At 36.4% G+C, this 26,268-nt stretch overlaps 1 protein-coding gene across 5 annotated transcripts in view; it reads left to right on the top strand.

The window, feature by feature from the left end:
- The window catches only part of ZRANB3 (zinc finger RANBP2-type containing 3), a 301,075-nt gene that overhangs the window by 140,622 nt on the left and 134,185 nt on the right, over positions 1 to 26,268 (top strand). For 3 of the 5 annotated variants that reach the window (XM_070389710.1, XM_070389696.1, XM_070389700.1), the window contains 2 exons: positions 16,038 to 16,216; positions 19,712 to 19,943. In XM_070389710.1, coding sequence (XP_070245811.1) covers positions 16,038 to 16,216; positions 19,712 to 19,943 — 411 coding nt within the window. Of the gene's footprint in view, positions 1 to 14,643; positions 14,770 to 16,037; positions 16,217 to 19,711; positions 19,944 to 26,268 lie in introns of those variants that run through there. The other 2 variants (XM_070389704.1, XM_070389716.1) reach the window with 2 other exon arrangements.

Raw genomic sequence — 26,268 nt, 5'->3', positions numbered from 1 at the left:
CTTTCTTAACCTTTATCTAAGCTTACTCATAAGTGATCCACAAGTTTTCAATAGAATGATTCACTCTGGCATTTTCTGCAAGTTTTAATCACATTCTCCTTCTCTCAAGCTATAAAGTTGATTCAGAAAGTTAAACTAGACACCAGGGAACAAGGTTGTGAGGAAAGGAAGGCTTGGAGTGCTGCCGCCATTTCTTCCACCTTCAGCGTCTGTGCCTTTCACAGAGCTTTTGACAGCGCTGTGTTGGGAGGCTCACAATGCTTGTGATCTGTAGAAACTACCATGAGGAGGGCCAAAATAAGCGTTAGTATTTTTAGTGGAAAACAAGCGGTAGTTACTAGTTACGATTCTTTTGTACTTTGAATCTGGATTTGCTGTACCTTTCTTTGTAGTAAGACACCAACTGCTTAAAAAATAATCCATGAAACATGTATGAAGAGGTGCCGTCATTTTGAAAAAAGATCTGTCTTAAACTCAGCATACTAGATATGTTTGTAAATAAAGTGAAAGAAAGTGTTGGTCACTCAGTCATGTCTGACTCTTTGCAACCCCATGGACTGTACTCACCAGGCTCCTCTGTCCATGAACTCTCCAGAAAAGAATACTGGAGTGGGTAACCATTCCCTTCTTCAGGGGAATCTTCAGGGGATCTTTCCCATCCAGGGACTAAACTCAGGTCTCCTGCATTGCAGGCAGATTCTTTACTGTCTGAACCACCAGGGAAAATTAAATAAACTTAGGGCATTAAAAAAAAAGAAAAAAATATATATTAATTTATATATATAATAAAGCATATTAAAATATATAAAATATAATAGAAATTTTATTTTAATATATAATATTTAATATATATTGATACATACTATATCATATATAATATATAAATATTTATATTATTAATATGTCACTATATTATTAATATATGTTATAAGTATATATCATATATTAATAACATATTAGTGTAAATTATTATATCATGCTACTGCTAAGTCACGTCAGTCGTGTCCGACTCTGTGCGACCCCACAGACGGCAGCCCACCAGGCTCCTCCGTCCCTGGGAGTTTCCAGGCAAGAGTACTGGAATGGGGTGCCATTGCCTTCTCCGTATTATATCATGCTGCTGCTACTGCTAAGTCACTTCAGTCGTGTCTGACTCTGTGCGACCCCATGGACTGCAGCCTACCAGGCTTCTCTGTCCATGGGATTCTCCAGGCGAGAACACTGGAGTGGGTTGCCACTTCCTTCTCCAATGCATGAAAGTGGAAAGTGAAAGAAGTCGCTCAGTCGTGTCTGACTCTTAGCGACCCCATGGACTGTAGCCTACCAGGCTCCTCCGTCCATGGGATTTTCCAGGCAAGAGTACTGGAGTAGGGTGCCATTGCCTTCTCCCGTATTATATCATATATGCATATTTTTGGCCATGGCATGTGGCTTGTGAAATCTTAGTTCTCCAACCAGAGATTGAACTTGGGCCACAGCAGTGAAAGCACTGAGTCTTAAACCACCAGACCACCAGGGAATTTGCTTCAGTATATTTTTAATGATATTATTTTCCTGCTTTTTAAAATTTTAAGTATTTAAGCTTAAATGACATATTTCTAGAGTAAAAGTTTTTAGGACAGTGAGGTATTCAATTTTATTTTTGTCATAACATTTGAAAGACAGAGGTTTTTTTTTTTTTTTTTTCAAATTTTTTCTGTATATTCCTGCTTCTTTAAACTTTGTACACTAAGCATGAGACTGTTACTCTGTCAGTCGTGTCCAACTCTTTGGGCCCCCATGGACTGTAACTGCCAGTCTCTCTGTCCATGGAATTCTCCAGGCAGGAATACTGGCTGCTGCTGCTGCTGCTAAGTCACTTCAGTCGTGTCCAACTCTGTGCGACCCCATAGACGGCAGCCCACCAGGCTCCCCCGTCCCTGGGATTCTCCAGTGGGTAGCCATTCCCTTCTTCAGAGGATCTTCCCGACCTGGGGATCGAACATGGGTCTCCCATGCTGTGGACAGAATCTACTGTCTGAGCCACTAAGCATAGTTTAACCTGCTTTTAGTTACTCAAGATTATCAGCTCTGAGACAAGTTAGGCCCTTTACTTAAATCTCTTACACAGTTCTAAGTTAGGTGTCTCCTTACTCTTCACTTTTGCTGCTCCAAGACCTTTTTCTTTCCTGTCCTGTGTGAGTTTACATGTAAAATGAAATGATTCTTTATATATTTTGTTAGTATTAGTACTGAGGGTATTAATGACAAATAACATTAGAATAGATAGATGAAGTAATATTATCAGTTATTCCATCACTTTTCAGTATACTTTTATTTAAAGTCCATATTTTAGGCTAGGTTAGTCCCTCAGTCGTGTCTGACTCTTTGCGATCCCATGGACTGTAGCTCACCAGGCTCCTCTGTCCATGGAATTCTCCAGGCAAGAATACTGGAGTGGGTTGCCATTTCCTTCTCCAGGGGATCTTTCTGACCCAGGGATCAAATCCATGTCTCCTGCATTACAGGCAGATTCTTTACCATCTGAGCTACCAGGGATCCTTATATTTTAGGTTATTTCATAATATATCAATTTATCAATTGAGTTTATCTTACTTTAAAAATTCTACCATTAATTCCTAACATGTATTACTTAAAAATATTTTTTTCTTTGTTTTTTACTGCTCTTGGTTTTTGTTACTGTGCATGGGCTTTCTCTAGTGGCGGCGAGTGGGAGCTACTCTCTGGTTGTGATGCTCTGGCTACTCATTGTGGTGGCTCCTCTTGTTGTGGAGCACAGGCTCTAGGGTGCATGGGCTTCAGGAGTTGCTGAACATGGCCTCAGTAGTTGGGGCCCCTGGGCTCTAGAGCACAGGCTCAGTAGTTCTGGCACATGGGCTTAGTTGCTCTATGGCTCATGGGATCTTCCTGGACCAGGGATCAGACTTATGTCTCCTGCATTGGCAGGTGCATCCTTCACCACTGAGCCACCAGGGAACTCCTGTATTATTTTTTTTATTCCAACATTTTCATTGTATTTTAATTTTCCTTAACATATGTAACTTTGCCATATGAATTAACTTTTGGCTGATCATATTGATGTTTGGTAGAAACAAATACGATACTGTAAACCAAATTTCCTTCAATTAAAAATAAATAAATCTTTTAAAATTAACTTTTATTATTTATTTTTTATTGTTAGTTATTAGTACTTTGCAAGTAGGATTTATTTTGATTCTAGACCCAATTTGACTTTGTGTCTTGGAAGATTTTCTTAGATAACATTTCCTTAAAATTTCTGAAGTTCAGATATATTACATTTTCTCTAGTCAACTGGTTCTATAAAACCAGAGTCAATTTTTTATTTTGACATGAATAGTATTTAATAAATGAGGACTGTGACTAGGATATGATGCCATTATCATAATTTTGACATATCTCATTTCTTTTTATAGATTAAAATTGAATTCCTTAAGTAATAATTGACAGGCTGTACACTCTTGAGCATATTCTGTACATAGATTCATTTAAGAAATTTGGGGCCATTATTAGTTCTAACAGAAGACAGAAGAGAAAGAAGAGTGAAGTGATCCAATAATATATTTAATTATATTGGGAAAACAAGGTGCATCCCTATCTAATAAAAATGTCAGAAATCAAAAATATTTCTCCTTGCTGTAATACTTCCCTGGGGTTCATGTGACATTACATTGTAGGAAACTGTAACTCTAACACTGAAACAACCTATACAGATTCTACTCTAGTGGAGAAAACTGGTTTGAACCCAGGAAATTTTGCCTTAATGTGGTATGGTTGATTTTTAGCCCCCCAAATCATCTCTTTAAAGATTCTCTGCTGCTGCTGCTGCTAAGTTGCTTCAGTCGTGTCCGACTCTGTGCGACCCCATAGACGGCAGCCCACCAGGCGCCCCCGTCCCTGGGATTCTCCAGGCAAGAACACTGGAGTGGGTTGCCATTTCCTTCTCCAATGCATGAAAGTGAAAAGTGAAAGTGAAGACACTCAGTCGTGTCCGACTCTTAGGGACCCCATGGACTGCAGCCCACCAGGCTCCTCCATCCATGGGATTTTCCAGGCAAGAGTACTAGAGTGGGGTGCCACAAACAAAAATTAATTTTTCAGTATTTAATGTTTTCAAAACATTCATCATTTTCTGTCTTATTCCTTAAGAGTCCTGAGTTTTTCTTTACTGCCTCTCAGTTTAAACTGCAATTTTTATTTTTGGTAACATCTCGTGTCTTTTTCTTAGAATGACAGATTGATTTTGCAGCCTTATATGATTCACATTCTTGTTTCCTTTCCAGCAAATAATGCCTAACCTCGGGCTTTTGTGATCGTCCTTTATTTTTTAACCTTTGAAGGCTATCTACCTCACTCCTTAGGGCTCTGTCTTCAGTCATTAGTGGCATTTTGGCAACTGGTAGAAGATGTGTTTAGCCTTTTGTTTTCTTTTTCCTTGTTTTCTTTTCATTTTATGTAACCACTTATTATTCTTACTTTTCTTTAAAAAAATTAAAAAACAAATATCTTAGAAAGCCTTCCTGTTTGTTGTTGTTGCTCAGTTGCTAAGTCATGTCCAACTCTTTGTGACCCCATGAAATGCAGCACACCAGGCTTCCCTGTCCTTCACTGTCTTCCAGAGTTTGCTCAAACTCATGTCCATTGAGTTGGTGATTCCATCCAACCATCTCATCCTCTGTCGCCCCCTTCTCCTCCTGACCTCAATCTTTCCCAGCATCAGTCTTTTCCAATGAGTGAAATGTTATCTTGGGAAGACTTCCTGTGTACTTCCTTTGTAATACATGTAAAGACCCATTTTTAAATGAGTCTCAGTTCTGAATCTGAGTAGTGAATCTGATATTGCTTAAATTACTTCAAAAATTCCTGGGTTGAAGTTTCAGGTTCATTCTAATGGTTGTAAAGTGATTGGTATGTGTCAACACAAGAATTGACAGATAAAATACAAGTACTTGTTCAACTGAAGGCATTCTAATAACCTTGTAAAAATTTTGTCTGAAACATTTGATTGATTTACATTAATTTCTTATTTGAAAACAAAAGTAATTTCCTTCTTGTCAGAAATAAGTGGTGACCTTATTTATTTACTTCACTTCCAGCATGATTTCTATGCCATTATATAATTGAAGAAAATATTATTTTAATATACTATCTGAACTTCAACATGAGGTTCTTTGTTCTTTGTCTTCAAATTAATTATAGTCTTGCCACATAAAAAAAGGATACAAAACATCATGCTGTAATTATTTACACTACCCAGGCAAAGGATTTACTAATTTTTCTTTTATCAAATATCTAGCTGAGTTGATTTGTGATCATTATTGGCAATAATAAGTGTGCTGAGTGTAGATATTCACTGTCTGTCCTTTGTTTCTTAGTCTTTGTTTTCATATGCTTTTGAGAGACCTTATTATTTACTTTTGTGATCAGCATTCACAGCATTATTATAGAACATGGGTAATTTTGTATTTTTCATACTTTTTTTCTTTAATGCACTTTTATTTCTCTGTTCATTACAAATGTAAATTTTAGTGATGTAAGTTAATTTATTCCTCTAGCTGTTAAAGACAATTAAGTTTTGTTTATATTGACTTAAATATAGCACTTTGTTTACCTGAAATAATTAAATTAATACACAAATTAGATTCCTTCTCAAAGCCTGTATTAAACTGCTCAAATTAATCTTTTTCTATTAAATTGTTAGTTTATCATAGATTTAATAAATTAATCTAAATAGATTGTGAAGTTAGTAGCCAAATTCTGTGTTTCTTAAAGTTACTCTGTATAGTATATTATCGTGAAATAGAAAGTACTGTGTTTATACTGCCTCAGAAATGTAGTTGAAAATCAGTTAAGGAACAAGAGTCCCCAGAAATTAATAAGAAGTTCAAGAATAAAATCCTGCAAGTGTTTATTTAAAAAAAAAAAACTATTAATTTTGGCTGCACTGGGTCTTTGTTGCTGCATGAGGGCTTTAGCTAATTGTGGCTAGCGGGGGCTTCTCTGTAGTTGCGGTGAGCAGGCTTCTCCTTGTGGTGGGTTCTCTTTGTTGTGGAGCACAAGCTCTAGGGCTCATGGGCTCAACAGTTGTGGCCCACGGGCTTAGTTGCTCCATGGCCTGTGGAATCTTCCCAGATCAAGAACTGAAACCATGTCACCTGCATTGGCAGGTGGATTTGTAACCACTAGACCCACCAGGGAAGTCCTGAAAGTGTTAATTTTGGTTTCCTTTTTTTTTTTTTTCTGAGAAGAATATGGCAAAAAAATTAGGCAAAAGCACTCTGATATTTTTCTCCAGTGTTTAATCTTTAGAGTAATTAATCTCAAAATGCAGTCTGAGAGCCATCCGTATGAGAATCACTTTAGGGCTCCTTATTTTTTTTTTTAGGGGTCCTTATTTTAGAAGTCCAGTTCTTTTAAGTCAGGGTTGGGAATTTGGTGCCTCAAAGTCTAAATTTTTAATTAGTATACAAGCCATTCATAAGTTTAATAGATTTTAAGAACCTAGAACATTAACAAAAGATTGGTTCACTTTTTCTCTTTCTCCTTTTCTTTTCTTTCTTTTTATTCTAAGCATCTGTAATTGTATTCTTTGTGTTGTGTTGAGCTCTCATTTTCTAGAAATTGCCAAGGCACTAATCCTATAATACATATGGGGAAAATGAAAAGAATCTTATTAGAGTTTGCTCACCTAATTTTGATTTTACAAAGCAGGTTTTTTAAAGATAGGAAAAATATATGAAATATCTACTTCTGAACTACTTAGTGTTACCAACCTATATTTTTCTGTCATGATCTTTTAGTAATACATATTTTACCTTAGGAGTACTACTGTTTGAATGATAATACATACATTTTTGAGCATTTTACATTAAAGTTATCTCATTTTTACTATCTTGTGATCATTTCAAGATTAAATATGAATGTAGGAGAGGAAATATAATTTTTCTTCTACCTTTTTCAGTTCTTGATTGAGACTCCCTGCAATAAAAGACAGATTAACAAGAGAAAAACAAAGATCAGTCTATTAACATATATACAAGGGAGATACCTAGAAAATGAGTAAAATTCTTTAAATGACTCAAGCCACCACCTTAAATACCATGTTCAGCTAAACACAAAGGAAATATGACAGGGGCCAGGGATGGGGAAGAGGGGTTATAGGAAGTTTCCGAGAAAACCATGGTTAGCAAGGGTATGATTTGTTATGCGGATTTCAGTCAGTGCCTTCTCCATTGCTAAGAGTGTCGTAATTTTAGAGTGATCCCTCTATTCCAGATATTAAGAGGGAGATACCTTAAAAATAGAGATCTCTTTTATAAATGTAGATTTTCCTTTCAAAAGGGTAGCTTTTACTTCAACTTCAAAGCTTCTCCTGTGTGTGCTATTTCTCAAAAATACAGCTCAAAATAATCCTTATTCCAAAGAGGCTTATTTTGGGGTGGTGAAGATTTTGAATATGGTATGAACAGATTGCTTCCCAGAATACAACTATAACTTGAAATTCTTCTAAAATGTTATAGTCTATGTTAATTGTTTTTCATTCTGTTTTGTAGTTCAAAACATCATGATTGTTTTTTTTATTGACCTAAATCGTTTTTTTCCTGGGAAACAATAATTATTCCTTATACATTTTCCCACTTATTCCCTTGAAATGAGTATTATAATACATAGCCACCACACTGTTACATATTGAAAATCCAAGCATATTAAGGAAAAGTGACTTACCTTGAGTCTAGACCTAATAATCATCAGCAGAAATAGGATGAAACAAGCCACCCTGGACTTCTTCGTTTTGCTTCTTTGTTTTTCCCTGAGTGTGGGTTTAACCAATATTTCTTTTGGAAAAGGACTTTTTTCATTCTGTACTTAAATACATGTGTTTAGTTCACATCTCTCCCTTTCCTCATTCCTCTCCCGTTCTACCCTTTCCTTTTCCCTCCTTCACCACCCTACCACTCCAGCTAAAAGTTACAGTACTTCAGTATACTGTGACTTTTTTAGAAAGTCATAGTAGATGCCCAGATGTTGCCATAAACATTACCAATACTCAGAAATTTGCTACTTCTCAAATGGTCTCTTGCATATTTTTTAATTTACTTTAAAAAAAATTGGAATATGGTTGCTGTACACTGCTGTGTCAGTATATATGTATATATGTTTATAGATATAGATATCCCCTCTTTTTTTGATTTCCTGCTCATTTGAGTCACCATAGAGTTCTGAGTGAAGTTCCCTGTGCTGTATAGTAAGTTCTTATTAGTTATCTGTTTTATATATTGTATTATATATATATTAATCCCAATCTCCCAATTCATTCCACTCTACCCTTCTCCCTTGGTATACATACATTTTTTAATGTACATTGTGTCTCTATTTCTGCTTTGTGAATAAGATCATCTATACCACTTTTCTAGATTCCCCATTTCTGTATTAATGTATGATATTTGTTTTTCTATTTCTGATTTACTTCACTGTGTATGTCAGTGTCTAGGGCCATGCATGTCTCTGCAAATGACAGAATTTTCTTCCTCTTTATGGCTGGGTAATATTTCATTGTATATGTATCAGATCAGATCAGATCAGTCGCTCAGTCGTGTCCGACTCTTTGCGACCCCATGAATTGCAGCACGCCAGGCCTCCCTGTCTATCACCAACTCCCGGAGTTCACTCAGACTCATGTATATGTATACACATCTTCTTTATCCTTTCATCTGTTGTTGGATATTTAGATTGCTTCCATGTCCTGGCTATTGAAAGTAGGGCTGCAATGAATATTGTGGTGGATGTATGTTTTTGAATTAGAGCTTTCTCTGGATAAAAGCCCAGAGGTGGGATTGCTGGGGTCCTATGGTAGTTCTATTTTTGGTTTTTAAAGGAACCTCCATACTGTTTTCCATAGTGGTGGTATTAATTTACATTCCCACCAACAGTGTAGGAAGATTCCCTTTTATCCACACCCTCTCCAGCATTTATTGTTAGTAGATTTTTCATGATGGCCATTCTGATCACTGTAAGGTGATACCCCATTGGAGTTTTGTTTTGCATTCTAATGATTAATGATGTTAAGCATCTTTTCATGTGCCCCTTGGCCAGCTGTATGTTTTTGGAGAGATGCCTATTTAAATCTTCTGCCCATTTTTTGATTTTTTTTTTTTTTTATACTGGGCCTCATGAGCTATTTGTATATATTTGGAAATTAATGCTATGTTGCTTTGTTTGCAAACATTTTCTCCCATTCTGAGGGTTGTCTTTATGCTTTGTTTATGGTTACCTTTGCTGAGCAAAAGCTTTTAACTTTAATTGGGTCCCATTTATTTATTTTTATTTTTATTACTCTGGGAGGTGGGTCAAAAAAGATCTTGCTATGATGTATGTCATAGAGTGTTTTAAGTTTTCCTCTAAGAGTTTTATATTGGCTCACCTTACATTTAGGTTTTTAATCCATTTTGAGTTTATTTTTATGCATGGTGTTAGGGAGTGTTTTAGTTTCATTCTTTTACATGTAGCTGTTCAGTTTTCCCAGCACCACTTATTGAAGAGACTTTTTTATCCACTGTATATTCTTGCCTCCTTTGTCATAGATGAAGTCACCATAGGTGTATGAGTTTATGTCTGGGCTTTCCATTTTTTCCCATTAATCTATATTTGTGTTTTTGTGCTAGTACCATAATGTCTTAATTACCATAGCTGTGTAGTACAGTCTGAAGTCAGGAAGATTTATTCCTCCAGCTGCATTTTTCTTTCTCAAGATTGCTTTGGCTATTCAAGTTCTTTTGTGTCTCCATACACATTGTACAATTTTTTGTTTGAGTTCTGTGAAAAGTGTCATTGGTAATTTGATAGGGATTTCATTGAGCCTGTAGATTGCTTTGGGTAGTATAGTCATTTTTCACAATATTGATTCTTTCCATCTAAGAACATGATATATCTCTCTGTTGGTGTCATCTTTGATTACTTTCATCAGTGTTTCATAGTTTTCTGAGTACAATCTTTTGCCTCCTTAGGTAGTTTTATTCTTTTTGTTGCAATGGTAAATTGTTTCCTTAATTTTTCTTTCTGATCTTTTGTTGTAAGTGTATAGAAGTACATTAACTTTGTATCCTACAACTTTATCAGATTCATTGATTTGCTCTAGTAGTTTTTTGGTGGCATCTTTAGGATTTTCTTTTTATACTATTATGTCATCTGCAAACAGTGACAGTTTTACTTCTTTTTGAGTTTGTTTTCCTTTTATTTCTTCTTCTCTGATTGCTGTGGATAGGACTTCCAAAATTATGTTGAGTAAGAGTGGCAAAGAGTGGGAATACTTGTCTTTTTCCTGATCTTTGAGTAAATGCTTTCACTTTTTCGCTACTGAGAATGATGTTTGCTCTAGACTTGTCATATAAGGTCTTTATTATGTTGAAGTAGGTTCCCACTGTGCTGCTTTCTGCAGTTTTTATCATAAATGGATATTGAATTTTGCCAAAAGCTTTTTCTGTATATATTGAGAAGATCATTTGTTTTTTATTCTTTAATTTGTTAATATATCACATTGATTCATTTGTATATATTGAAGAATCCTTGGATTCCTGAGATAAATCCTACTTGATCATGGTATATGATCCTTTTAATGTGTTGTTGGATTCTGTTTGCTAGTATTTTGTTGAGGATTTTTGCGGCTGTGTTCAAATGTAATATTGGTCTGTAATTTTCTTTTTTTGTGATATCGTTGTTTGGTTTTGGTATCCAGGTCATGGTGACCTCTTAGAATGAGTTTTGGAGTATTTCTCCCTCCGCAGTTGTTCCATTTATAGATGTATTCTTGATATACTTAAGAGGAAAGACGAATTCCACGTCCTCCTGTTCTGCCATCTTGACTCCTTCCCACTCTTGCGTATTTTTAAAAGAACTTTTCTGTCTCTTCTTTACTGCCCCCTCCAAGTAATATTTATTCAGGGGGATAAGTACACTGCATGGAAGACAATACAAGCTCAAAGTCAGTATTTTCCTTCCAGTCCTACCCCTGCAAGCCCTCCCTCCAATGGTTATGCTATCAATAGTTCCTATCCTTCCTTCCTATTTTCTTTCCTCTTTCCCTTTCTTCCCCTCTCTGTCTTCTCTTCTCTCTCTCTCCTTTCTCAGTACTAACTGAATTATATTCACCATACTATTTTTCTTTCAGTACAGTATTTGCATCCTATGGCTTTCCAGTCTTTCCATATAAGAATATTACCTAATGTCTCATTATATGGAGGTACCATAATTTCTCTAACCAATATCTTCTTTAGTGATTTTGTGTACTATGCAAGCATATCCCTGGATAAACTGAAATGACTGGACTTGCTGGATGGCCACATTACTGGTTTAGATCCGCAACAGTGTATAAGTGCAGATTTCTTCGTACTCTCTCCAACACTGTTATCATATCTTTAGTTTTTGTTCATCTTATTCTATAGGTGAAAAAATGGGTTCTCAAGGTTTTGGTTTCTTCATCCCTAAGTATGAGTGACCTTGGGCATTTTTTGATGGTTGTTAAGCGTACTTAACATATATAAATTGGTCATTCAGTTCTTTTCTCCATTGGATTGTTTGTCTTTTTTTTTTCTTTCCCCTTTTGATAGAAGCTTTTCATAAATTGAGGAACTTGGCCTTTTGTCATTTGTATTACATTTTGTTGTTGTTTTGTTTCCATGTAATTCTCACTGTATTTTCCTTTATGTTTTTTGGATTTGGTATAGTGAATTAAAATGTCTACTCTGTTTTTATTTCTACACATATTTTTCTATTACCTTTCTTTGTTCCTTCTTAGTACATAAATATTTGATCTTTCTGGAAATTGTCTTCTAGTGAGGGGTGAGGCAAAGACCTACTTTTATTACATTTCCAAGTGGTTAGTGCAGAGAAATGAAGAGTTTTCCTTGACTCTCTTAGGGTCTCTGGCTGGGTCTGAAAACTAAACTGACCAAGATAAATTGGATAACAGGAAGATATGCAAATTATGCTGAATTTTTTCATGTACTTGAGAACCATCACAAGAAAATGAGGACTTGAAGTGACCAGAACAGGAAATTGGTATACCTTTTAGATAATGAAACAGTAAATTTGTGAAAAATTGACAAGGCAACAGGGTTTGGGCTAGGGCTGGTATATGGTGAAAATATAACTAGGAAGATAAGGGTTAGTTTAATGAGGTTTGTTTGTAGATTCGTCTGGTTCCTTCCTGGAGTTATAAGAGTCTGTGGCCAGAAGGAGAATTTATTTCCTGCCTTTAGGTGCAAAGGAGGAAGCGTTTTCTGCATTTAATACTTCTTAATTTTTCTATGTGGATTTCTTTAATTCAGTTCTTCATTAAAATTTTAAATCTACACACCTAAAAGGGTCCTCCAAAGGGGTATCTTCTAGAACAAATAGACCACCTATTCTAAAAACAATCCAGATCTCAACCCTAAAAGCTACAAGCTGCTTATAACTTGAAAATCAGCAAAAATTTTATGTTTCAAAAATTTTTCAATCACCAGGCATCTTCTGTATATAGTTGCTATCTAAAAGTTATCATGATGAAAAAAAAAAGAAAGAAAGAAACAGACATTAGCATGTCAGGACCATTGTTATTTAGTTGATCTTAATAATTTTATGGAAAAAGACATTTAGAAAATGTAAAATTGTTCTCCCTAGTATAACAATGATTGATTATTATGAAAATATTGATAAAATGTTCTCTTGAAGTTAGTATATTCTTTATATAATTCTTCCTAGGTAGTTACCTAAACAGCTGTATTATTATTGAGTCAAGGATTTTGTTCCAAATAGGTGATTTAGGCTTAATTGTTCTGAAACATTGTGTTATTCTACTTTAACAAATGCTATGGTAGTTAAAGCCAAGAGCTTTAAACCACCTTTTGAATGGGGTTACTTCTTTATGCTTAAGTTACTTGAAGTGTGTTATTGCTTTTATAACTGAATGTTAGGCTATTTAAACTTATTTGCAAAGTATTGAAACCTAAGTACATAATTTGAAAGTTTATTTCTCCAATAAAAATAGTTTCATACAGTTATTTTCCTTTTGATAAATTTTATCTAAAAAACAGCTATTCTATGCTATGGATCATTTCTTTCCTTAATGGGAACATGAGACTACATTAATATACTTTTATTTTTTAATTTGGAATCATCTTTTGTTTGAATTTGTCCTATTAAACTATCTTGTACTGATGGTTCCCAAAAAAGGAACAAGCAACAGCAAATACCTAAAAAATAAATACTTGAGAACATTAACAACTGATTGCTTTGCTTGCTTTACTTTGTGTAGGTAAATCTTTCTAGTTTCTCGAAATCACCATTATTCATTTAACTAAATGATCTTTAACAAAGAGATGATGAATTTAGGGTTGTTTCCATGAAAGATAACTAGATAAAAACAGACTGGAATCTCACTTTTTAGGTGAATTGTCCAACCAGGATAGGGTATTATCTTCAGATAATTCAGATACCTGATCAGTTATGCAGATTCAGAAATTTGTTCTTTTCGGTGATTCCAAGTTAGATTCTGAAATTTCTCGCTCAAGCTATAAAACTCAAGGAAAACTTTTCATTTAAATCACAATGCCTCCTTATTGATATATATTAAGACATGACTTTCCTTTGCTCTCCAAGGAAATGAGACTGATTTGGTTTTTAATTGGGTTTGCTGCTGCTAAGTCGCTTCAGTCGTGTCCGACTCTGTGTGACCCCATAGACGGCAGCCCACCAGGCTCTGCCGTCCCTGGGATTCTCCAGGCAAGAACACTGGAGTGGGTTGCTGTTTCCTTCTCCAATGCATGAAAGTGAAAAGTGAAAGTAAAGCCGCTCAGTCGTGTCCGACTCTTAGCGAGCCCATGGACTGCAGCCTACCAGGCTCCTCCATCCATGGGATTCTCCAGGCAAGAGTACTGGAGTGGGGTGCCATTGCCTTCTCCTAATTGGGTTTAGTGCTGCTATAAACACTGGGGTGTGTGTATATTTTCAAATCAGTTTTCTCCAGATATGTGCCCAGGAGTGGTATTACTGGGTTATATGGTTACTCTATTTTTAGCTTCATAAGAAACCTCCATACTCTTTTCCATAGTGGCTACACCAATTTGTTTTCCTACCAACAGTGTAGAAGGGTTCCTCTTTCCTCCACACCCTCTCCGGCATTTATTAGTTGTAAACCTTTTCATGATGGCCATTCTGAGTAGTGTGAGGTGATACCTAATTGCAGTTTTGATTTACATTTTTCTAATATTAGTGATGTTGAACATCTTTTCATGTCTGTTGGTCATCTGTTTGTCTTCCTTGGAGACATGTCTGTTTAGATCTTCTATTCATTTTTTGACTGGATTGTCTTTTTGATATTGAAACATGAGTTGTTTTTGTGTATGTTGGAAATGAGTCCCATGTCAGTCATTTTGTTTACAACTGTTTTCTCCCATTCTGTAGATTGTCTTTTCTTCTTGTTTATGGTTTCCTTTGCTGTGCAAAAACTTTTAAGTTTAGTTAGGTCTTCTTTGTTTATTTTTGCTTTTGTTTCCATTACTCCAGGAGATATATTGAAAAAAAATATTGCTCCTGTTTATCTCAGAATGTCCTGCCTGTTTTCCTCTACATTTTACAGTATCTGGGAAGACCTACATCCTTGACCTCAGGAGCAGACAGTATTAGGAAATTTTAAACACTGGTTCATCAGCTGATGCCTGGCAGGCCAAAACAGACCACTCTTAATCACACTAAGTGAAATGCACCAAAGTCCAGGTAGGCAGCTCATTGATACTATGTAAATTTAGCAGCAAGCGAAATATAAGGACCTGATGGTAGAATCTGAGTCCCAAAGAAAGCATTCTATTCCCTAAGATATTGCAGAAGAAAAGAGAGCCCTATATCTAGAGAAACTGAGATTAAGAAAATGAGTTATGAAACCTTGAAAGGAAGCAAAACCAGGAACTCACAACTATGGCACAGATTTGTGGTATGGTCCACACACACAAAATAAGGCCATGACTCAGTTCCTGGAACTGTGCCCGTGATCAGAGTTGTTGCAGGAAAGAAGCAACATTAATGATCCCAAGCCAGGTGATGATTCTTAAATCTCTTAAATTGTTAAGAGATTTAAAGAATCTCTCAAATCTTAAATCTCTACTGTCTTGGAACTAAGTTGGTCCCAGAACCTAATTTAAGTGGGTTTCAGCTCTAAGGATTGGAAGGCTTCAAGGACTAGGAAACATATCTAATGGTACATAGTCATTCTTTGGTTCAGATTTACAAAAGTAAATTTTGTAAAAGCTTGTTCTTTTCTCTTAGAGCTAGAATTTACCATTAGGTCGACTATGTAGAGCTAAAGTTTGGATTGTGTGCTATTTCTTGGAAGGAGGTATAGAATATTAAGATAAACCAGTCCATTCTGAAGGAGATCAGCCCTGGGTGTTCTTTGGAAGGAATGATGCTAAAGCTGAAACTCCAGTACTTTGGCCACCTCATGCGAAGAGTTGACTCATTGGCAAAGACTCTGATGCTGGGAGGGATTGGGGGCAGGAGGAGAAGGGGATGACAGAGGATGAGATGGCTGGATGGCATCACTGACTCGATGGACGTGAGTCTCAGTGAACTCTGGGAGTTGGTGATGGACAGGGAGGCCTGGCGTGCTGCGATTCATGGGGTCGCAAAGAATCGGACACGACTGAGCGACTGATCTGATCTGATCTGATAGTAAAATGTGTAGGTTGTGCTTTGTGTGTGTGTGTGTATGCATGTGTGTCCATTCCTAAGTTACCTTTACCTGTTCCCATGTCCTGCCTAACTTATCCTCTATTTGTTGTTAAAATACAAGATAGAAAAAATTTATCTTCATCTGGATCTTGTTTCAACTTTGAAAACTTTTGACTCTGTACTTGAATGTTATGCCTTAAAACTTTGAAATGGTAACTAGTAATATAACTGCTCTTGGAAAACTTTTAGTAATTTGCTTAATAAATTTGTTTAATAATGTTTAATATTTGAACATTATTTATTTGTTTCTAATTTAGATGGGTCTAGGAAAGACAGTTCAGGCAATTGGCATCGCTTATTTCTATAAGGAGGAATGGCCTCTTCTAATAGTGGTCCCTTCATCTCTGAGGTATCCTTGGACTGAAGAAATAGAGAAGTGGATCCCGGAGTTGAGTCCTGAAGAAATCAATGTTATCCAGAATAAAACTGATGTTGGGTAAAAACAACTTTTTTAATCTTTAAGAAAAAAAGCCCTCCTGTGTATAATTAATGTATAGCAGTGTTTGGAATGAAATATCGCAGAATTTAGAATTAAGAAAGTAATGTTGCTGTTGTTCAGTTGCTCAGTCATATCCAGCTCTTTGTGACCCCATGGACTGCAGCATGCCAGGCTTCCCTGTCCTTCACCATCTCCCAGAGCTTGCTCAAACTCATGTTCATTGAGTCAGTGATGCCATCCAACCATCTCATCCTCTGTCATCCCCTTCTCTTCCTGCCTTCAATCTTTCCCAGCATCAGGGTCTTTTCTAATGAGTTGGCTCTTTGCAACAAATGGCAAAAGTACTGGAGTTTCAGCCTCAGCATCAGTCCTTCCAATGAATATCCAGGACTGATTTCCTTTAGGATTGACTGGTTGGATCTCCTTGCAGTCCAAGGGACTCTCAAGAGTCTTCTCCGACACCACAGTTCAAAAGGATCAGTGCTTCAGTGCTCAGCCTTCTTTGTGGTCCAACTCTCACATCCATACATGACTACTGGAAAAACAATAGTTTTGACTAGACAGACCTTTGTTGGCAAAGTAATGTGTCTACTTTTTAATATGCTAAGTTGGTCATAGTTTTTCTTCCAAGGGGCAAACGTCTTTTCATTTCATGGCTGCAGTCACCATTTGCAGTGATTTTGGAGCCCAAGAAAATAAAGTCTGTCACTATTTCCATTGTTTCTCCATAAGAAAGTAATGTAAAGAATTTTATTTTCCATTTTAAAATATGAATTACCCATCTAAAAACCAACCATATATTTAATGTTATATGTTCCTTTATGGTATTTTTTTAATGTAAAATATACATGCTTTAAAAACGTATGAATATACCTACTTTGTATATACCTTAAATATACTTTAAATTGACTATTTTGAAGTTGAAAAATAAATTTTCCAACTTTTCAGTGATTAACTTGAAGTTTGTGAGGTTTTATTATCAGCAACTATGGCAGGTTTTGCCTTCTAAGTTGTTACTTTATATGCAAGTTTTATGTGTAACTCAAAATTAATGTTAGGCAATTTTACTTTTTTATTATTTCAATTTATAGTTTTAATATTTTCTGTATTGAAAACATTTGTTTTGTCACTGTTTGAAGTCCTTATTCTAAAATCATAGTATAGTTACTGTCTTTTTCTCATTTTGTTTTCCAGCCATTGGAATAAACCAATCAATTTGAATATTAATAGTTTATTACATTGAGTTTCTAGGTGAATTATACAAATTGTCATGTTCCTAGAAGTTCAAAATTACCATTTCTGAGTCACAAATAAAGTTATGTTTCTACTAGAAATAAATATATAGATTTTTGTTAGATTCTTTTGTGTGTGGTATTATTCTTCTATATTTTATTCTCTAAGATTGTTAACATAAAATGTATTTGTAGAAATAAAGTTGGCCTTTGTGAATGTAGAAAGAGGAACCAGACAAAATAGATAGCTGCCTTTTTCTCTTTCAGCCTTGGAATTCTAATTCAGTAAAATATGTCTTCTTGGGCCCCAGAAAATTTAGACACTATATTTGTATGGACAAAATAAAATGTAGATAATAATTATGAAAATTTTCCTCTTTTTTAATAAAGCTGCATGAAATTTAAGACAATAGTTTAGAGAATGTAGAATTTATTATAGCCTCTATAATCATTTTCTATAGCTATACTTTATTAAAAAGTTTACATTGAAGTAGTCTTAAAATATTCCTCTATCATATTTATAGCATTTAAGCCTTCTAGTTTTTATTACTATTTTGGAACTATACTCTTGCAATTAAAACAGTGGCTAATATTTTTAAATGAATAACATTTGGCATATGTTAGATAGTGCTTCAACCCTAGCATGTAACTTTTCTGCAGGATGATAGCTAAGGGCAGAAAAACTTACCCAATGTCTTGCTGCTCTTGCTGCTGCTGAGTCGCTTCAGTAGTGTCTGACTCTGTGCGACCCCTAGACGGCAGCCCACCACGCTCCCCTGTCCCTGGGATTCTCCAAGCAAGAACACTGGAGTGGGTTGCCATTTCCTTCTCCAATGCAGGAAAGTGAAAAATGAAAGTTATGTCGCTCAGTCGTGTCCAACCATGGGAAAATCTCCGTCCATGGGATTTTCCAGGCAAGAGTACTGGAGTGGGGTGCCATTGCCTTCCCCTCTATGTAAGGCTGGGCAACCTCTATGTAAGGTGGGGTGCCATAAGTCCCTTTATTGAGTGGATTTATCCAAGGTATAAATGCGGTTGTCCTTCAGAAAAAAAAAAAAGCAAAAATTGTCATATTAGTACTAATATTAGTACCCATATTAGGCTCTTTAGAAGATCTGAATTTTCTGTTAGAAACTGCTACTGCTAAGTCGCTTCAGTCGTGTCCAACTCTGTGGGACCCCATAGACGGCAGCCCACTAGGCTCCTCTGTCGCTGGGATTCTCCAGGCAAGAACACTGGAGAGGGTTGCCATTTCCTTCTTCAATGCATGAAAGTGAAAAGTGAAAGTGAAGTTGCTCAGTCAGGCCCGACTCTTAGCGACCCCATGGACTGCAGCCTACCAGGCTCCTCCGTCCATGGGATTTTCCAGGCAAGAGTACTGGAGTGGGATGCCATTGCCTTCTCATATTAGGCTCTTTAGGAGATCTGAATTTTCTGTTAGAGACTAGAGAACTGCAAAAGACTTGACACTGTCCTGTGTTTTTCACTGGTCATATAGAAAATGCAAAAGTGATACATTTTATTGTTAATGAATATATTTTTCTAATTATCTCATTTTACAGACTCATGGGGAGCACAACACTGTATATACAAATAAGAATAAGACACATTCCCTGTCCTCACCCATCTTATGATAGAATAAGGGAAATAAATATATAAATGAATAATTTCATACAGTGTGGTAAAGAATATTATAAATATATGAATTATATCACCCCAGGGCCAGGGCCTCACTTTTGTTGTCACAGTGATAGGGACTCTACTGGCCTTTAATGAGAGGGTTCAAAATGTGAAATGCCCTGCAGTGCTCTGGACATACCTGTAACATTATCGTCTTGCTTATAATCACAGTAGTGCCTGAGATGAAAAACACCGCTATCCCGTTGGTGGGAAGTCTTCACTGAATAGTCAACTAATCTTCGAATTACCTACTTTATATACAAGAATTCTAGATGCATTGAAGCAAATATTCCCAGAAAGTAATTTTCTTATTATCCCAGTAAAGTGTGGCGACCTGGATGTCAAAATATTCCAAAGACCATTTAACTATAAATTTCGTTTTCTTAACCAAATTTTAAATTTGGATTCTGATTTATCATATTTAAAGATGGTAAATTAAGAGACACTGGGTTTCAGCATTGTATCATCTCTTCTTATTTTTCCTCTTCTTTCTCCTCTGTATCTCTTCCCTAAGAAATGTATTGTCTATGATACATTGGTTACCAAAATATTTTTTAAGTACATGGATTATGTTTTCTAGGAGAATATCAACCAGCAAAGTGACAGTTCTGGGTTATGGACTTTTAACCACAGATGCGGAGACTCTGATAGATGCACTGAATAATCAGAACTTCAAAGTGGTTATTGTAGATGAATCACACTACATGAAGTCCAGAAGTGCAACTCGCAGCCGGATTTTATTGCCAATAGTACAGAAAGCCAAACGAGCCATTCTGCTCACAGGAACTCCAGCATTGGGAAGACCCGAAGAGGTATTAAATTCCTTATATTTTGGGCTTAAAAAAAATGGCATCAATCACTGTTTTTATAATTTTTAAATTAGATGCTTCAAATGCCATAAGAGCACATTGGAAAATTCTAGGCATCTATTTATGGCTAAATATATCTGTTACCATGACTGTTTTTATCTATGTATGTGTGAACCTTAGCCATGCTTATAGGTATATTTATAAATGTCTTTTACCTTTATTATAAGATTTTTACATTTAGTATACATTTGTAATAAGCCAACTCTGAGAGACAGCTATGGTGTCACATCTCTCCGAGTATTACCATGGCTCTACATTTGTTCTCTGCTCTGGAAGTCTTCTGAAAGACACATAAAAGTACATAGATAATGATGGTAAAATTCTCAATTTTACCTTTTATATTTTTGCTGTAAATACTAGAAGTAGAAGAGTGGACCCCAGGTAATTTCCTTATGTTCCAAAATTATGTTCCTGGATTGTGGGGTTCATTATATCTTTATAAAAATATGCAAAATGTATCATTTCAGAATGGGAGTATGTAAAAGATATGTGTATTCTGCATGATGATAGTAAAATGACTAATCACTTATTGATTACTTACCATAAGAAAGAGAACCCTGACAATACAGTAGTGGTCCTTGTGTCGCATGTAATTACATGCCAGTACCTTCATGCCTCACCCAGGATAGGTGCTATTCCAAGCAAGGGTAAATCCCGGTTTTGTAGATTATGATGATTATACAAATTGGGGATGTTTGGGACTCTTCACCAAAAAAGTAGAAGATTATAAATTCTAAATTAGGAGTTCTGAAACTAGTGTGAGTCTTGCAACTCTGTTTTTCTTTTTCAAGATGATTTTGAATATTCTAGGTCCCTTGAATTTTCCTAAGAATTGTTTTTAATAACTTGGCGACTTCTGTAGACAATCCAGCTTCATAGTTATTGTGTAGGACCTGTAGATCAGTTTGGAATGTATTGCCATGTTAACAATATTAAGTCTTCTAATCCATGAACTTGGGATATCTTTTAATTTATTTAGGTTTTAAATTTCTAACAGTGCTTTGTAGTTATAATAGGATAACTCCTCTGCATCTTTTGTTAAATATTTTATCCTTTTTGATGCTGTTGTCAGTGGAATTGTTTTATTAATTTCATTTGTAGAAATACAGTTGATTGCATATTGATCATGTATACTGCAACCTTGGTGAACTCATTCATTACTTCTAATAGTTTTCAGTGGACTGCTTAGGATTTTCTGTATGCAAGATTGTATTTAAATTGCCTAATTGTCTTGGCTAGAATTTCCAGTACAGTTTGGAATGGAAATGGCAAGTGTGGGCATCTTTATTTTGTTCCTAATCTTACGAGAAAGCATTCAGTCTTTCACCTTTAAGTATTGCCCTTGTTTTGTTCTTCAGTCACTAAGTCACGTCTGACTCTTTGTGAAACCAAGGACTGCAGCATGCCAGGCTTTCCTGTCCTTCACTATCTCCCAGAGTTTGCTCAGATTCACATCCATTGAGTCAGTGATGCTATTTAACCATCTCATCCTCTGCCACCTGCTTCTGCTTTTGCCTTCAATCTTTCCCAACATCTCTTTCAGAACTTTCCACAGTTTATGGTGATCCACACAGTCAAAGGCTTTAGCATAGTCAATAAAGCAGAAAGAGATGTTTTTCTGGAACTCTCTTGCTTTTTTGATAATCCAGCAGATGTTGGCAATTTGATCTCTGGTTCCTCTGCCTTTTCTACAACCAGCTTGAACATCTGGAAGTTCACGGTTCACATATTGTTCAAGACTGGCTTGGAGAATTTTGAGCATTACTTTGCTAGCATGTGAGATGAGTGCAATTGTGGGAAAGTTTGAGCATTCTTTGGCATTGCCTTTCTTTGGGATTGGAATTGACTTTATTGACTATGCCAAAGCCTTTGACTGCGGATCACAGTAAACTTTGGAAAATTCTGAAAGAGATGGGAATACCATACCACCTGACCTGCCTCTTGAGAAATGTGTATGCAGGTCAGGAAGCAACAGTTAGAACTGGACATGGAACAACAGACTGGTTCCAAATAGGAAAAGGAGTATGTCAAGGCTGTATATTGTCACCCTGCTTACTTAACTTATATGCAGAGTACATCATGAGAAACGCTGGGCTGAGGGAAGCACAAGCTGGAATCAAGGTTGCCAGGAGAAATATCAATAACCTCAGATATGCAGATGACACTACCCTTATGGCAGAAAGTGAAGAAGAACTAAAGAGCCTCTTGATAAAAGTGAAAGAAGAGAGTGAAAAAGTTGGCTTAAAACTCAACATTCAGAAAACTAAGATCATGGCATCTGGTCCCATCACTTCATGGCAAATAGATGGGGAAACAGTGGAAACAATGACAGACTTTATTTTTGGGGGCTCCAAAATCACTGCAGATGGTGATTGCAGCCATGAAATTAAAAGATGCTTACTCCATGGAAGGAAAACACTTACTCCGTGGAAGGAAAGTTATGACCAACTTAGCATATTACAAAGCAGAGACATTACTTTGCCAACAAAGATCCGTCTAGTCAATGCTATGGTTTTTCCAGTAGTCATGTATGGATGTGAGAGTTGGATTATAAAGCTGAGCACCAAACAATTGATGCTTTTGAACTGTGGTGTTGGAGAAGACTCTTGAGAGTCCCTTAGAGTGCAAGGAGATCCAACCAGTCCATGCTAAACTAAATCAGTCCTGAATATCCATTGGAAGGACTGATGTTGAAGCTAAAACTCCAATACTTTGGCCACCTGATGTGAACTGACTCCTTGGAAAAGACCCTGATGCTGGGAAAGATTGAAGGTGGGAGGAGAAGGGGACGACAGAGAATGAGATGGTTGGATGGCATCATTGACTCAATGGACCTGAGTTTGGGTAAACTCTGAGAGTTGGTGATGGACAGGGAGGCCTGGCATGCTGCAGTCCATGGGGTCACAAAGAGCTGGACACGACTGAGCGACCTGAACTAAATTGAACTTTCCCGACATTAAGGCCTTTTCCAATGAGTCAGGTCTTCACATCAAGTGGGCAAGGTATTGAAGCTTCAGCTTGAGCATCAGTCCTTCCAGTAAATATTCAGGGTTGATTTCCTTTAGGATTGACTGATTTCATCTCCTTGCTGTCCAGGGGACTCTCAAGAGTCTTTTCTAACAGCACAATTCAAAACTGTCAATTCTTCAGCTCTCAGCCTTCTTTATGGTCCAAGTCTTAAATCCATACATGACTACTGGAAAAACTATTAGTTTTGACTATATGGACCTTTGTTGGCAAAGTGATGTCTCTGCTTTTTAATATGCTGTCTAGGTTGGTCACAGCTTTTCTTCCAAGGAGCAAGCATCTTTTAATTTTATGGTTGCAGTCACTGTCTACGGTGATTTTGGAGCCCCCAAATAGAAAATCTATCACTGCTTCCACTTTTTCTGCTTCTATTTGCCATGAAGTGATGGAAGTGGATGCCATGATCTTAGCTTTTGGAATGTTGAGTTTCAAGCCAGCTTTTTTACTCTCCTCTTTCACCCTCATCGAGATGCTCTTTGGTTTTTCTTCACTTTCTGCCATTAGAATGGTATAATCTGCATATCTGAGGTTGTTGATATTTCTCCGGGCAACCTTTATTCTAGCTTGTTAATCATCCAGCCCGTTGTTTTATATGATGTAGTCTGCATATAAGTTAAATAAGCAGGGTGACAGTATACAGCCTTAATGTATTCCTTTCCCAATTTGGAACCAGTCCGTTGTTCCATGTCCAGTTATGTTGCTTCTTGACCTGCATACAGTTTTCTCAGGAGACAGGTAATGTGGTCTGGTATTTCCATCTTTTTAAGAATTTTGCTGTGATCCACACAGTCAAAGCCTTTAGCTTAGTCAATGAAGCAGAGTGATAGTTGCTTAGTAGTATCTGACTCTTTTGTGACCCCATGGAATGTAGCCTGCCAGTTCCTCTTCCACTGAATTCTCCATCCAGGCAAAAATACTAGAGTGGGTTACCATTCCCTTCTCCAGAGGAACTTCCTGGACCATGAATAGAATCCGAGTCTCCTGCAGTGCAGACAGATTCTTTACTGTCTGAGCTACCAGGGAAACCCTGATAGCTCAGACAATGAAGCAAAAGTAGATGTTTTTCTGAAACTGCATTCCTTTCCCTATGAGCTCAAGAATGTTAGCAGTTTGATTTCTGGTTCCTCCTAAACCCTTGTTAATGGTGGGTTTTTGAAGATTTCCTTTATCAGGTTGAGTAAGTTCCTTTCTACCCCTTGTTTACTGAGTGTTTAATCATGAAAGGATGTTGAGCTTTGTCAAATGCTTTTTCTTCATTATTGAGGTACTCATATGTTTTTGTCCTTTATTGATAGGCTATAGTATAATAATTGACTTTCACATATTAAGCCAACCTTGCATTCTAAGATAAAACTCATTGGTCATAATATATAATCCTTTCATGTACTGCTGGATTCAGTCTGTTAATATTTTGTTGACAATCATTGTGTCTCTATTCATTAGAGAGATTGATTTGTAGTGGGTTTTTTTTAAATTGTATCTTGGTCCAGTTTTGTTATTAAAGTATTACTAGTGTCAAAGAATGAAGTGGAAAATGTTCTCTTCTCTACTATATTTTGAAAGATTTTGCAAAACATTGTATTTTAAAAATATTTGGTGAATTTGATGGTTAAGCTATTTGGGTCTAAACTTTTCCTTGTGGATGGATTTAGGTTAACAGCTCATTCTCTTCACTGATCAAATGTCTATTCAGATTGATTATTTAGTTTAGAATCAGTTTTGGTATTGTATCTTTTTTAGGAATTTGTCCATTCATCTAAATTATCTAGTATATTGGCATACATTTGTGCATAGAACTCTCTTTTAATATTTCGTTATTTCTGTGCGGCTAAGAGTAGTGTCCCCTCTTTCATTCTTAATTTTAGTAATTTGAGTCATCTTGTTTTTCTCAGTTATAGCTAAAATTTTGTCAATTTTGTTGATCTCTTTAAGAACCAACTTTTTGCTTTGTTGATTTATTTCTGTATTTTCCCTTCTTTATTTTATTTCCATTCTAGTCTTAATTATATTATACCTCCTGTTTGTTTTGGGTATAGTTTTCTCTTCTTTTCCAGTGTCTTAATGTTAAAGGTTAGATGATTAATTTGAGAACTTTCTTCTTTTTTAATAATAAACATATACAGATATAATTTTACTCTAAGCACTGCTTTCATTGGATCTGAATTTTGGTATGTTATTGTCTCAACTTCATTTATTCCAAAGTCTTGTCTAATTTCTAATTTCCCTTGTTTCTTCTTCTTTGGACAATTTGTTACTTAGGAGTATGTTGTCATATAAAAAGGATGTAAAGGCTTTCCTGGATGCTTAGATGGTAAGATGGCTTAGCCTGCCTGCAATGCAAGAGACCCGGATCCAATACCTGTATCAGGAAGATCTCCTGGAGAAGGGAATGGCTACCCACTCCAGTATTCTTGCTTGGAGAATGCCATGGACAGATGAGCCTAATGGGCTACAGTCCCTGGGATCACAAAGAGTCGAACACAACTGAGAGACTAACACTTTCACGATTTTCAAAGCAACAAAGCCACTTTGGAAAACATTTCGGCAGTTCCTTAATAAATTGAAAATCAAATTACTATAGTACCTAGCAATCCCATTACTAGGTATATACCCAAGAGAACTGAATATATAGCTGATCATAATGAAATCCAAAAAGTAGAAAAAAGCCAGTGTCTATAACTGCTGAATGGATAAACAAAATACAGCTGTAAAAAGGAGTAAAATACTAATATACTCTACAAAGGGAGAAGGCAATGGCACCCCACTCCAGTACTCTTGCCTGGACAATCCCATGGACGGAGGAGCCTGGTGGGCTGCAGTCCATGGGGTCACTGAGAGTTGGACACGACTGAGCGACTTCACTTTGACTTTTCCCTTTCCTGCATTGGAGAAGGAAATGGCAACCCACTCCAGTGTTCTTGCCTGGAGAATCCCAGGGACGGGGGAGCCTGGTGGGCTGCCGTCTATGGGGTCACACAGAGTCGGACACAACTGAAGTGACTTAGGAGCAGCAGTTGCAGCATACTCTACAAAATGGGTGAACCTTGAAGACATTATGCTAAGGGAAAGCCAGACACAAAGACTACATACTTTAGGATTCTATTTATATGAAATGTCCAAAATAGGCAAATTCTAGGCGATGGAAATATAATAGTGGTTGCCAAGTTTGGGAGAGAGTGGAAACAAAAAATGACTAGTAATGGGTATAGATTTTATTTTCAGAGTGATAAAAATGTTCCAG

This window comes from Bos mutus, chromosome 2 (assembly GCF_027580195.1).
Source record: "Bos mutus isolate GX-2022 chromosome 2, NWIPB_WYAK_1.1, whole genome shotgun sequence".
In the NCBI taxonomy this organism is placed as follows: Eukaryota; Metazoa; Chordata; class Mammalia; order Artiodactyla; family Bovidae; genus Bos; species Bos mutus.
Note: the sequence above shows the minus strand (reverse complement) of the source record. Positions and strands in the feature narration are given on the sequence as shown.